The sequence below is a fragment of the Urtica dioica genome, chromosome 11 (genome assembly GCF_054948205.1).
Source record: "Urtica dioica subsp. dioica isolate 48M chromosome 11, U.dioica_male_clone48M_v1_H2, whole genome shotgun sequence".
Taxonomy (NCBI): domain Eukaryota; kingdom Viridiplantae; phylum Streptophyta; class Magnoliopsida; order Rosales; family Urticaceae; genus Urtica; species Urtica dioica.
The window spans coordinates 13,211,782-13,224,067 of NC_142766.1; the positions used below are offsets into that span (position 1 = coordinate 13,211,782).

Genomic DNA, 12,286 nt, shown 5'->3' on the forward strand with positions numbered 1-12,286 from the left:
CTATATAACAAATTAATCAAAATATCAAACTACATAGAATGTCACTATTATTAACTGTATTTGGCGAGAGTTTGTTTTAGTGTCCTCAATTCGAAGATACGCAATTAATCATGTCTAACTGTTGCATCTATTTTCTTTTAAGCACAGACATTCAGACCCGATTTGTGCCGTGTCAGGAATCGCGTCTATTTGGAAAACAAATGCATTTAGAGGATTTAGATGCAACAAAATTCGCGTTTAAAGCTCTTTTTTGTCTTAGTGTATACATCTTTCAAATTTTGGAGGGTCCTTTGCTATTAATATATTATGATCGATCTGTTCCACATGAAAATAATATTTTGCCCAAATTTAGTTTATACACTATTTTTTAACGATTAGAAAATTTTAATAAATCAATCACAAATTAATATATACTAATTTAGCTAGTCTTAAACTAATTTAATAAATAATTAATTAATTTAAATTTAGATATAAAAATGAAACTAAAACAAGTATTCGATGCAAATGTGACGACAACTGGGACTATAGTGACGGTGGGACCACGTGTACAATGGTGGAACCTGAGAAACAAAGGGTTATGTCTTGGGGTATTAAGGGTGTAACAATGATATTAGATAAATAGATGGTCAAATATAAAATACAGAATATTAGAAAGTTAGTTAGCCCATAAATAAAAGAGATTAAGAGGAAAAAGGCCTACAAGGAATCTCTTCTATAAGGAAGAAACTCTTAGTTGGAGAGCACGGAGCTCTCGATTGTCTGATATAATCTTGTATTTCATTTTCAATCAATATAAATCATAGTGCGTATAGAAAAGACACAAGGGAAAATAACACATGTATACCATGTGTTTTAGTGAAATTTCGACTTTAACCTTTAGTTTTCTAAAATATCGAGATCATACCTTCTGTTTAACGAAAATGATGAAAATATTCCCTGAAATGGATAATAGTGTCACAAATCTCCATTTCATTGATATTAACTCTTATATAAGAAAAACATAATCAAATCCAAAACAGTATCCTAACTTTCATAATTCCAATTTTGAAATAAAAATAGCCTTAAATTGAAATTAGATAATACAATTCATATCTCCCAAGAGATTACTTCATTCTGTAATCGAATTGCAACTCTGAATCATGGGTTCTCTGTTCGAATCTGTAATTTTGATTACTATCAACTGTCGATTTTTACCATTTTGCCTCTTTTTGCGTTCTTCACGATTAAGAGATTGTTGTTTATTTTTTGATTTTTTAAATAAATTACATATATGACGCGAATGAATAAAGATAATTGGTGTTTACATATAAATATTAGTCAACGTCAATGAAAAGTCAATAAAAAAAAATTTGTGGCACTCTTGTCTATTTCAGGGTATAATTTTGTCATTTTAGTTAAACAGAGGGTATGATCTCGACATTTTTGAAAACCAAAGGTTAAACTCGATATTTCACTAAAACACAAGGTATATATGTGTCATTTTCCCAAGATACAATTAATTAGTTCGAGTTGAGTGGGGACAAAGGGTCACGATTGCAGTGCTAGAGAGGATTTTTGGAGGAGTGGTAGGTTACATATGCAAGAGAGACCTGAAAATGGCAGTATGACCAAACTCTTGCGAATTTCGACGGGTACATAGAAGAGTAAAAAGAGAGAAATTGATTCGCAATGCTATCATAAGGTTAGAAGAATTTTTTACAACGATTGAACTAGGTTAAATTGAATTTTCAACAATTGTTTTTTCCAAAACCATAAAAACATAGAGAATTATCGTCATATTTTTTAAAAAATCCTCAGCCAAACCATTGACATTGTTGTTGCAAAATTGGCGATTTAATTTTGGCAAAATAATATATATTGTGAAGACATAAATCGGATTTTATTGGATTTTATCTGATGCGATTTCATATCATTCTAGAAGCGTTACACACGCGGTCGCGACTTTCTTGGTGACAGTTTTGGTCAACTTATTATGTTGACTTTCCAAATCCGATTCTGCAAAGATTTTTAGCAAGATTTAAGCTGAAGTCGACTTTGAAGACCTTATTCTCAGCCTATATAAATAGGTCTTCTCTTCACAATTTTCTTTACGCGTTCACAAAGTTTAATCGGGAGTTTTTATTTTATATTTTTGAGCGCTTATTTTATTTTTGTTTGAGAGCTTTGAACGTGTTTGTTCAAGCTTTCTTGCTATGTACATTCTCTAGCTTGGGTGCTCTTATACGGGTGCCTTGTGCGTATAAGAAGCAGATAATTTGTTCGTACTTTGGTAAAACGGGAAACACGTGTTTAGAAATCTCAGGAGATATATTATGTGGGAGTCGAGGGGATCTCGAGCTGGGGGAGCCTAAGTTGCAATCAAAGAAGGTAGACGTAAGTTTGGTAGCTAGCGAGAGAATCGTTGAGTGAAATCTTTGTTATACCACGATATCGTAATAAATTTACTTTCCACTGGACAAAAACCCCCCAGACGTAGGCGTGACTTATCGAACTGGGTCACCAATATGCATGTTCTATTTACTTTCTACATATGTCGTATTAACTGTTGCAACAGTTCTTGAGACAGATGCACATATTTAGTAATTTCAGACGGAGACGGGATATGCCAAAACATGTAATCTATAATGGAATGAATAATCTTTGATGAGAATTCTCGTCGATTATTTGTGACGTGATTTCTCGTCGATTATTTTTTTCTACAATATTATGCCACTATTTAGTCGTAAAAGATGGACTTTTAATTCACTACTTTATTAGTGATCAACCTTGTCATCAATGAAATCAGATCATCAACGGCATTGTCGTTGAATGTATTTGCGTACCTACTTCTATGATTTATTGTAGTGATAAACTAATTTTTTTTTATTAATTAATTAGTTTCCGATGCGGCCAAGACAAATTTTGGCGTCTGGTTTTTTAGGGTTGGAATGTACAAATAAAAGCGTTGGCTAATTAGATTTGTCTTATCATTCGTAGTTAGTTCGAAGACTTGAAGTGAAAGAAAATTGTTCTTGAGAAAATACAAGTCCATCTCTCTGTCCATTGATATACAGCACCAATTTTTCCATGATGGAGACACTGTAACGATAATATCAATGATGATCTTTATCTATGAAATGTGTAACACATTATTGAAGTCTTTTTATGTGGTTCAAGTACATTACAGCTAGATATAATATATATATATATATATATATATATATATTTGTAATAGTTTAATAATATAGAATGAATAGAACAACAGGGCTACACTGATTTCTCCGGTGGTGTTCTTATTTGGAAATTTTGATAGGGAGTGTTGAAATCCAGTTATCTTGATCGATGAAAGCGGATCTCGAATACGTTCTTGAAATATCATTCAAATTCAATTTTGTTTCCCATGGAACGCGTCCTGCAGTGTTCGATCCTCGTCCGCTGCACTCCGCCTCACCGTAAATAAAGTTTTTCCTATAAAAAAAAAGTAACAAAATATTAATTATGTACAATATTGAATATCATATGTCATGAGATATGAATTTGGTTCATTGATACAAATTATTTATTGTGATAGGTCTATAATAAAATAAATTCAGAAAATGTAATAATTTGTTGTTTTTTCTTTAAATAATAAATTATGGATGCAACCGACACGTTTTTATATTTTATTTTATAACTAGAGTGGTTTTATCCAGCTTGAACATTATATAAATGTCTTATGATATATAAATAAAATAAACTCCCAAATAATAAACTAATTAATTTTAAACAAAAAGGTTAGACATTATATCCAAAGGATAACTAGTAGTGTTACAATGCGAGATTTAGCAATATCCCTAATGATTATGTTGCTTAATTTATTAAAAACAAAGGGTATAAGTAAAAAAGAAGTTATATTTATTTTTAGTGATAAATTTTTATAATAAAAAAATGGTCCAATGACTATATCTAGACATATGTAACGTTATAAATTTCTAAATAACCAAAGTTTCGGTAATTTTTTATAAATAGACACGTAAATCTATTAACGTATAGTAAATTTTTAGTAAATATGTGTAAATAAAGTTGGTTACGTCATATTTTTTTATTATTATTACGAAATATTACAAAATGTTGGCTAAAATACAAATGCTTATATTTTTGTGAATTATATCGATAAATATTTGAAAAAAAATTAGCAATACACACTGATATTAATTACTAAATACACATTAATAATTAGTTATAGGTTTTGAAACATGCAATTTTTAGTTGAAAATACAGGGGCTAAAAATCCGCAACTTAAAACGTCATTACAAAAAAAAAAAAATGATTACAAGCAAAAAGAAAAAAGAAACTTAATATATACTTACTCTGAGCCTTGATAATCCCAAGCATCCCATCCTTGAGGTGCGATGACATCCCCCAATTTGGTGGCATCAAATATGACTCTGGAATAGCCTCCGTAAGCTCTCCCCAAAAGCGTTTTTCCGGTCCCAAAAACAGCACCGCCGTTGAACACAAACCCGCTTGTGTCATCGACCGAGCTCCTTCCCTGAGCTGTGATGTATCCCAATGTGTTATCTTTTAGTGTCCCAATCGTCACGTTTATCAATGGGTTCTGCACATTTGAACACATTGGTAAGTTATTGGTTGTTGTGTGGTATTATTTTATTCTAAATATTTTGAAAATGTAGAAAACTAAATACAAAAGACTCTTCTTGTCATGGGAATTAGGGTTTGTCTTTTGGTTTTTTTTAGTTTTAATCTAAATAATTAGTACACGTCGGCTTGGGTTTTTTTTTTTTTTTTTTTTTAAGTTACTGCGAAAAATCACTTGTGTAATTATTTTACATAGAATATGGTTGGTGTGTTCGTTCATTCGTTGAAATGTCATTTTACCCACATTCAATAGTTTTGCATACTTGCTCATTGTTTTCAGTTTGATTTTTGTATATACAGTATTAAAAATGTACACGATCTCATAATCATGTGTTCATGCACATTTTACTAAAGCATTCTATGTAATATATATTTTGAGGAACGTACTTAATTATATATTGATTACATATATACTGAAAAACTATAATCTTAAATTTGAAAAACAACATTTTTCGATATGTTTTAAAGTTCAAAGCCTTTATAGATTAAAAATGCTTTATCATGGAAAAATATTCATGATACATTTTAAATAATAATATCAAGACCGTTTTATCTGACATATATACTATATTTCAAATTAACCACTTATTTAATTATTTTGCATGTTATGCATTTTATTTTCAAAAAATTAGGTAAATAGTCAATTAAAACGTTTGAAATTACTATATAACGTTTCGTAAATCTTAACTAAATAGTCATAAAGATGATATGTCATAATAAATGAAAGTTGCTATTTACCTAAGATTTAGTTCTGTAAATATATGAAAATGACTATTTATCTAAGATTTACGAAACGTTGACTATTTAACAATATTAAACTGTAAAAAAAACTGTAAATGTGGTTATTTACCTAATAGAACCTTTTATTTTTATCCATAAAATCATGATATATATCATATACCTCATAGAAAGATTGGCCGGAACCAAAAATGAAATCCACACCGCCTTCGATGTAGCAGTTCTTGAAATAATGACGACCGCTTGCATCCCAAAGCGTGTCTTGAAACCCTACGAAGCCACATCCGATAAACGCCGATTTATCACCATAAATTCTTGCCGAAAGGGCTTGTCTTATGTCCGAAGAAGAGGAAGAAAGGTGATAGTTCATCGCACGGTTATACGAATTCTGCACCATAATAATTTAAATGTGTAAAAAAAAAAAACAAAATCAGGACTCCTATGTTATATTATATCAAAGATTACCTTGAATGTAATGCCTTGGACAAGAACGTAATCTGGGTGGGACGAGAACGTAGCACTTGTATCAGTTTGTGCATGGTCGTCAAATGTTACAACTGTTTTCTGACGACCTTGTCCTTTCAGATAAACGTATGATTTCCCTTTAGGTATAGTCACCTTTTCACTGTTTATATATAAACGATTCAAAATCCAAATGATATATTATATAGGATATATATATATATATATATATATATATATATATATATATACATACGTGGAAACAATAGTCACAAAAGGCATAGAAAAAAAAATGATCGGGTGTTTTTTTTTTTTTTAAATATGCTAGTATAAAAAATCTTTGTGTAAAACACGTGGGGTAGGGTAATTTTTTCGCTACTGAATTTATTTGTAAAAAGACCGATCGAAAAAAATACCACACACACTTTGAACTTCTATCGCTGGGATTTAAATTCGTTATATATAAATTAAATTGCTAGTTGTTATCTTCTTCCCAGCCTATCTAGCTAGGCGTTAGGACATAACAAATCACTAGAACAATAATAAATAAATAAATGCATTAATTGGTGTAGCAGAATATAATGACTATATACATACGTATATATGCCTGGAGCAATTTGGATTTGAACCCAATTGATGTTGCCGAAGGGAATCGAATCTATGGCTGCCTGAATAGTATTGAAATTTCCTTGGCCGTTCGGGTTGACAATAATGGTGGACGCTATTTTTACCCATTTTTTATGATTTGGCTCACGACGAATTCCCGTCACAACCGTTGAGAAAACTAATATGAGGAAAAATAGACTACGTGGATGTATAAATTGCATATTGTGTCTATACGTGTCTGTGTGTGTTTTTTTATTATTTTCTGCGTTTGAGTATGATATAATATGTTACGTATTTGCGCTATATTAATTGAATGGTTAGTTAGTTTTGGTGGAGATATTTATAGTGGAGTTTTAGAACTGTAGTTTTTAAGTATGGACACTATAATCCTGGATTTTCAAGGAAAATGATAATTCAGATTTTTCTAGATTTTGTAGTTTTGTGCTACTAATTCAGAGTAAAAATCTAGTTTATTTTATTATTTTTAAGAGGAAATCATGTTCGGGTGGTTATTAGGTGAGGCATAACAAATTTTTTCACCGTGATCACGATTAATTTTTATTTATTTGATTTGGGCAGTTTTGTGTCTGCAAACAAGGCGATGATCGTGATACTTTTCTAGTTATGTAAATGTCCGTAAAAAATTCTTTATCCAAGAAAGAAAATCTTGAACTGCTTTACTATTGAAGTAAATAAAGAGTAATTATGATCGGAGATGTCTGCAAATAGGGCTGGTAATAATTTTATCCTCATTTAAAAGATATTCCTAACATTTCATCAATAACGTTAATGAATTATAATTTTTTTTAGAGAAAGAAACAAGATTATTATTGATTGTCCTTTCACTTTGCGAATTTGCGATAAAAAATAAATAAAAAATAAAAAATTATACATTTTCCTTGAAAAGGCAAGTTATCTGCCGTACTGTATGATCATTAGAGAAATATACTTTTTTGAAGCATAGGAACTTTACGGTATGATAATGTATTTGTATTGATTATGGTCTATATTTATCTATACATATGTATCATATGTACATACAAATTGTATTTTAGAATATAATACTCCAAGTAATTAAATTGTTAAATACACTCATTTGCAACACGTAGATGACAAAATATTTTTCTTCGGAGTCTTTCCTCTACTTAGATCAAACTTATAAAAACTCGTCGAATTTAGTTGGAAATTTTGATATTTTCAAATATTTTTGTGCTTTTCTCTATTAAGACCAATATTCTTAAATAATATATATATATATATATATATATATATATTTCATTTTTCATAAATTTTCTCTTCGGTTTGCCATGAACCACATAAAAACAACATTTAAATCTTGATTGGAAGTAGCTAAATAATACAAAGACTGCATACTTCCATTAATTGGTCAATAGACTTTATTTTATTTTATTTTATAAAAGATCTCTCAAAAAAATATTTAAATAAACGTCAAAGGCTTAGATTACAAAAAATAGTGTAAAAAAAATTTAAAAACTTAATTATACATGAAGAAGATGAAAATAGACCACAAACAATCATAATTACAACAAAATAATCTGTTGGTTATCCGTCTACTGCATATTGCGATGTTAGGAGTCTTACCCGATTGAGATCCATGCCCAAAGAAGACCATATCTTAGATCTGAGAATCAGATCTGAAAAAATACTAAAAAAAACCTCTGATTAAAGATCGGGCGGTACAAAAACCCGATCTAATAAGTTTGTATTATTGAAACATAACATAAAAAGCACAACGTGAAAAAGAATATAAATATAAAAAAGTATTGTTGATGTCGGATTCGGTCCCTCAATAATCACGAAACTATAGATTATATTTAGGGTGTCATTTTATTTGTATTTTGGTGGATCTTAAGAATTCGTCGTATAAAAATTGAATAAATCTGAAATATAACAAAAATAATAGAGAAGAAATGAATAGAAATAAATAATAATTAAGAGAGTATGCTTTTGTTGAATATTGATCGAACGAGTATAACTAGGGTCGAGCTCGAAGCATTGAAAGATGACGAGGTCAACTAAGATTTCACGTACAAATTCGACAATAACAATGATAATAGTAAAGTAGAAACTGATCTCATTTCTTGACTAGATCTAGTCTATTTATAGCCAAAGTCGCTCCATCTTGATCGTCTATCTGAAGGACAAGCGGTCGCACTGGAGGTCGTCGAGGAGGCATTATGCGCTTTGACCTGAGCTGGTGAGAACGAAATAATCGGATGGAGACCGTTTCTTCCGAGTTGACGATGTGAAAATCAGGTTCCAGTCTCGAACGAGCTGGGCTTGGGCCGCGCTGAAGTCATTATCCCCAGGTCCGCACTAGGGCTTAGGCCCAACTGATTATTATTGTGGGGAGGTCAAATCCTACATTCACAAGTACCTTCCTTTAAGTCAAGAGTTCTCTATTGGTCGAGATCATCGGAGTTTCTTTATCTCAGGAGTGGCGACGGCACCGAAGATTAAATGTGCAAGTCTTGATTTTTTTTTTGGAGAGAGAACATGATGGCTTAGAATTTGGGAGGTTTGTCTTCAACCTAATTTTTTAATTTCACTAAAACGTATTGGTTCCTTCGGTCAATAGACTTTCTTCTACCATAAATTAGTACCTTTTTTTTATAATTATAATTATTTCATTTTGACGAAACAATTATCTAGCTAGCGATGAAACGTTTTATTTTGTATATATGTTTTCTTATTGTCTTGATTTGTTTTCTTCTTAATTTCTGGAGTGATAATGTATAGACAAGTATATATTTACCTAAAAGGTGAAGGGAAAAATTATACAAGACTCTAAAACACTCATATATATGTGTGCGTACGTATTCTTTTGCACTACGAGTAAAAATGTGTAAAATCACTACTACAAAATACCCTTTTAGAGTCGCTCAAAAAGCGACGCGTTATATTTTGGGCGTCGCTTTTTTAGCGACGCATATGCTAGTGACACCCAAAGGTTTGGCGTCGCTTATGATCGAGCGACGCTCCACGTAAGCGCCACGTTAGATTGACGGGTTTTTTAATTGGGCGTCGCTCTTTTTATTAGTGTCGCTTAATAACCTGGAGTCGCTCAATTTTTGAGCGACGCCAGCTTGGAGTCGCTCAAAAATTGAGCAACGCCAGCCTGGAGTCGTTCAGAAATTGAGCGACGCCACCGCTCAAAAATTGAGCGACTCCAAAAATCTTTTTTTTTTTAATATTTAAAAAATACGTTTACCCACTATAATTTTCCCAATAATCATGAAAATAATCTCAGAATCTCTATATCATATTCAAAATTAAGAACCCCCAATTTCAAACATTCATAAACCCTAAATTTAAAATCTCGTCCAAAATTCATGAGAAACTCAAACAAATGCTTTCAATTCACAATTTCGAGCGCAAATCAATACTATTCAGTTACTAATCCATATCAAATCCACTTCAATTTTACAAATCCCAACCAGAAATCAAAATTCCCAATCTAAGAGCAAAACCCTAGATTTCCAAAAATCCAACTCGGGTTTGATTTTCTCACCAAATCTCTGTGAGATTCCGACTCCCCGGTGTGTGTTCTCTCTCTCCCGGTGATTCTTTCTCGAGCCGGCACCTTGATGGCTCGCGGCGTTCTTGCTTCTCGGAATAACATGATGAAGAAGATCAAAATGGACGGCGGTAAATAACAACAAATGTACATCCTTCACACCGAAATCAATAAAAAAAAACCTAAGAATCTTTACTCATAACATCATGAAATAAAAAAAATAGAAAAAAAAACCTAAAAAAACCCTAAAACTAATCTCTTACCCGTGCGTCACAACTGAAAACGTTCACCAAAACCACGACGCCGGCCGGAGTAAAGTGCTAAAGATGTGTAATGGTGGTGGAGGTGGTCGGTGGAGATGTGTAATGGTGGTGGAGATGGGTTTCAATGGAGGATTTTGGGGTTTTTGGAGAGAAAATGTCGAAGAAGAAGATGAAGTGATAACTGTTGTGCGAAATCTCGAGACTTATGCATTTTTAAAAAAAAAAAAAAAGGGGGGGGGGGGGGGGGGGGGGGGGGGACGACGCCACGTCACGTGTATCTGGCGTCGCTCAATTTTTGAGCGACTCCAGGTTGGCGTCGCTCAAAAATTGAGCGACTCCAGGCTGGCGTCGCTTTTTATTTGAGCGACGCCAGAAATCTTTTTTTTTTTAATATTTAAAAAATACGCCAGGCCACGTGGCATGGGGCGTCGCTCGCTTTTTGAGTGACGCCACGTCGCTCAGATACCTGGCGTCGCTCAAAAAGCGAGCGACGCCCCACGTCGCTTGCTTTTTGAGCGACGCCAGGCTACGCGGCCCAATCAAATTAAAATGCATTAATTTCAATCTTTTCCACGTCAAACGAGCTCCAAAAAATAAGGTTATGCGTCGCTCAAAAATGTACCCGACGCAAATATAGCGACTTCTAATAGGTATTTTGTAGTAGTGAATGTTTAGATTTGAGACGTTAAAAAGATTCAAATTGATATCTTATAATTACATATGTTCATTTTCAAGTTGGTGCGTATAGCGAAGAGAAATACATTAGGTAAATAACCATATTTACAGTTTGATATGGCTAAATAGTCAACGTTTTGTAAATCTTAGATAAATAGTCACTTTCATATATTTACAGATGTAAATCTTAGGTAAATAATCACTTTCATTTATTAGGCCCGTCATCGTAATGACTATTTTTCTAAGATCTATGAAACGTTGGCTATATAACAATTCCATACGTTTTAGTTAGCTATTTACCTAATTTTTTGTTTTTGCATATTATTCTTTAATTTTTTTACGAAGCTGTCCGTGAATTTTAAAATATTAAAATACGTGACCATTTTACATATATATTATAAATTTTAAGATGAAATTTAAAGCAAGAGACTCCCGTGGCTCTATTTATAAGGGTGACATTGTAGTTTGTGTTATTTTATATGCTCAAATCCGGCATTTTTCCAATAATATATGCTACTCAATGCTCTCTATAGTGTTCTGCCAACTTTTTTTTTTTTTTTGAAGAAACGGATTTTCCATTAAAATTGGGTAAAAAACCCATTCATACAGGGGAATAACACCTTAGTACAAGGAACACCAAGACCTAAGTCGAAGCGAATCTAACACTAAGATCCGGTAAAAGTACATAATGTGCATACTTCCGACAACGAGAAGGATTACAAGCACCAATAGAGCACACAAGAGGCTCGTTCAAAAACCCAAAGATTGGCGGTGGAAAAATCCACCCAACCTTGGTCCGATGACCACGAAGAAGATGACTCTTCCACCTGCATAGATCAAAACCTAACAAGAAATCCATTACGGATAAGGAGACTACGGCTAATCCGGCTCCTAAACAAGTCAAAAAAACCAAAGCACAACAATAAAAATAAAGATTCACTACAGTACCAGCATGAACTAATACTAAGAAATCAAAACACAAAACTAAAGTAATATTATCTTCGTCTTGCTCATGCTCAAAGGAAAAGAAAAAGCTCTCAAAGACCTCCCACCCCACAAGGACCGCGACGGAGGCACCCTCGCCGAGGAGGAACCGAACCACCGGGACGACGAGGCAGACGCCGAACTGAGCCATGGATCCCCGATGGACCGCTTATGCCTTCTCCGGTGGAGCACGATGAACACGGCTGCTGCAAGAACCTCCGGCGGAAGCGCTGCACCAGTCCCGGTCGGAGAAGAAGACAAAGCCAACCTTCACTACGGACCCAAAATCAGATCTGAGATTTCAGATATGAAAATGCCCACGTTCACCGCCTTGGAAGTCGTGCGAGGTCAAGAGAAGATCGATTCCGGAGAAGCCACCACTCGCGAAGACACGCGACCTTCG

The 12,286-nt window shown here is 33.1% G+C and overlaps 1 protein-coding gene across 1 annotated transcript; it reads right to left on the reverse strand.

Annotated features, from left to right (window-relative positions):
* Nucleotides 1-4,324: 4,324 nt before the first annotated feature.
* Nucleotides 4,325-11,732, reverse strand: LOC149381373 (putative pectinesterase 10). The gene is made up of 5 exons (XM_089601339.1): nucleotides 11,690-11,732; nucleotides 6,415-6,538; nucleotides 5,821-5,980; nucleotides 5,519-5,743; nucleotides 4,325-4,576 (listed from the first exon to the last, which is right to left on the reverse strand). Exons 1-5 carry the CDS (start codon nucleotides 11,730-11,732, stop codon nucleotides 4,325-4,327), a joined length of 804 nt encoding a protein of 267 aa, XP_089457465.1.
* Nucleotides 11,733-12,286: the final 554 nt, after the last annotated feature.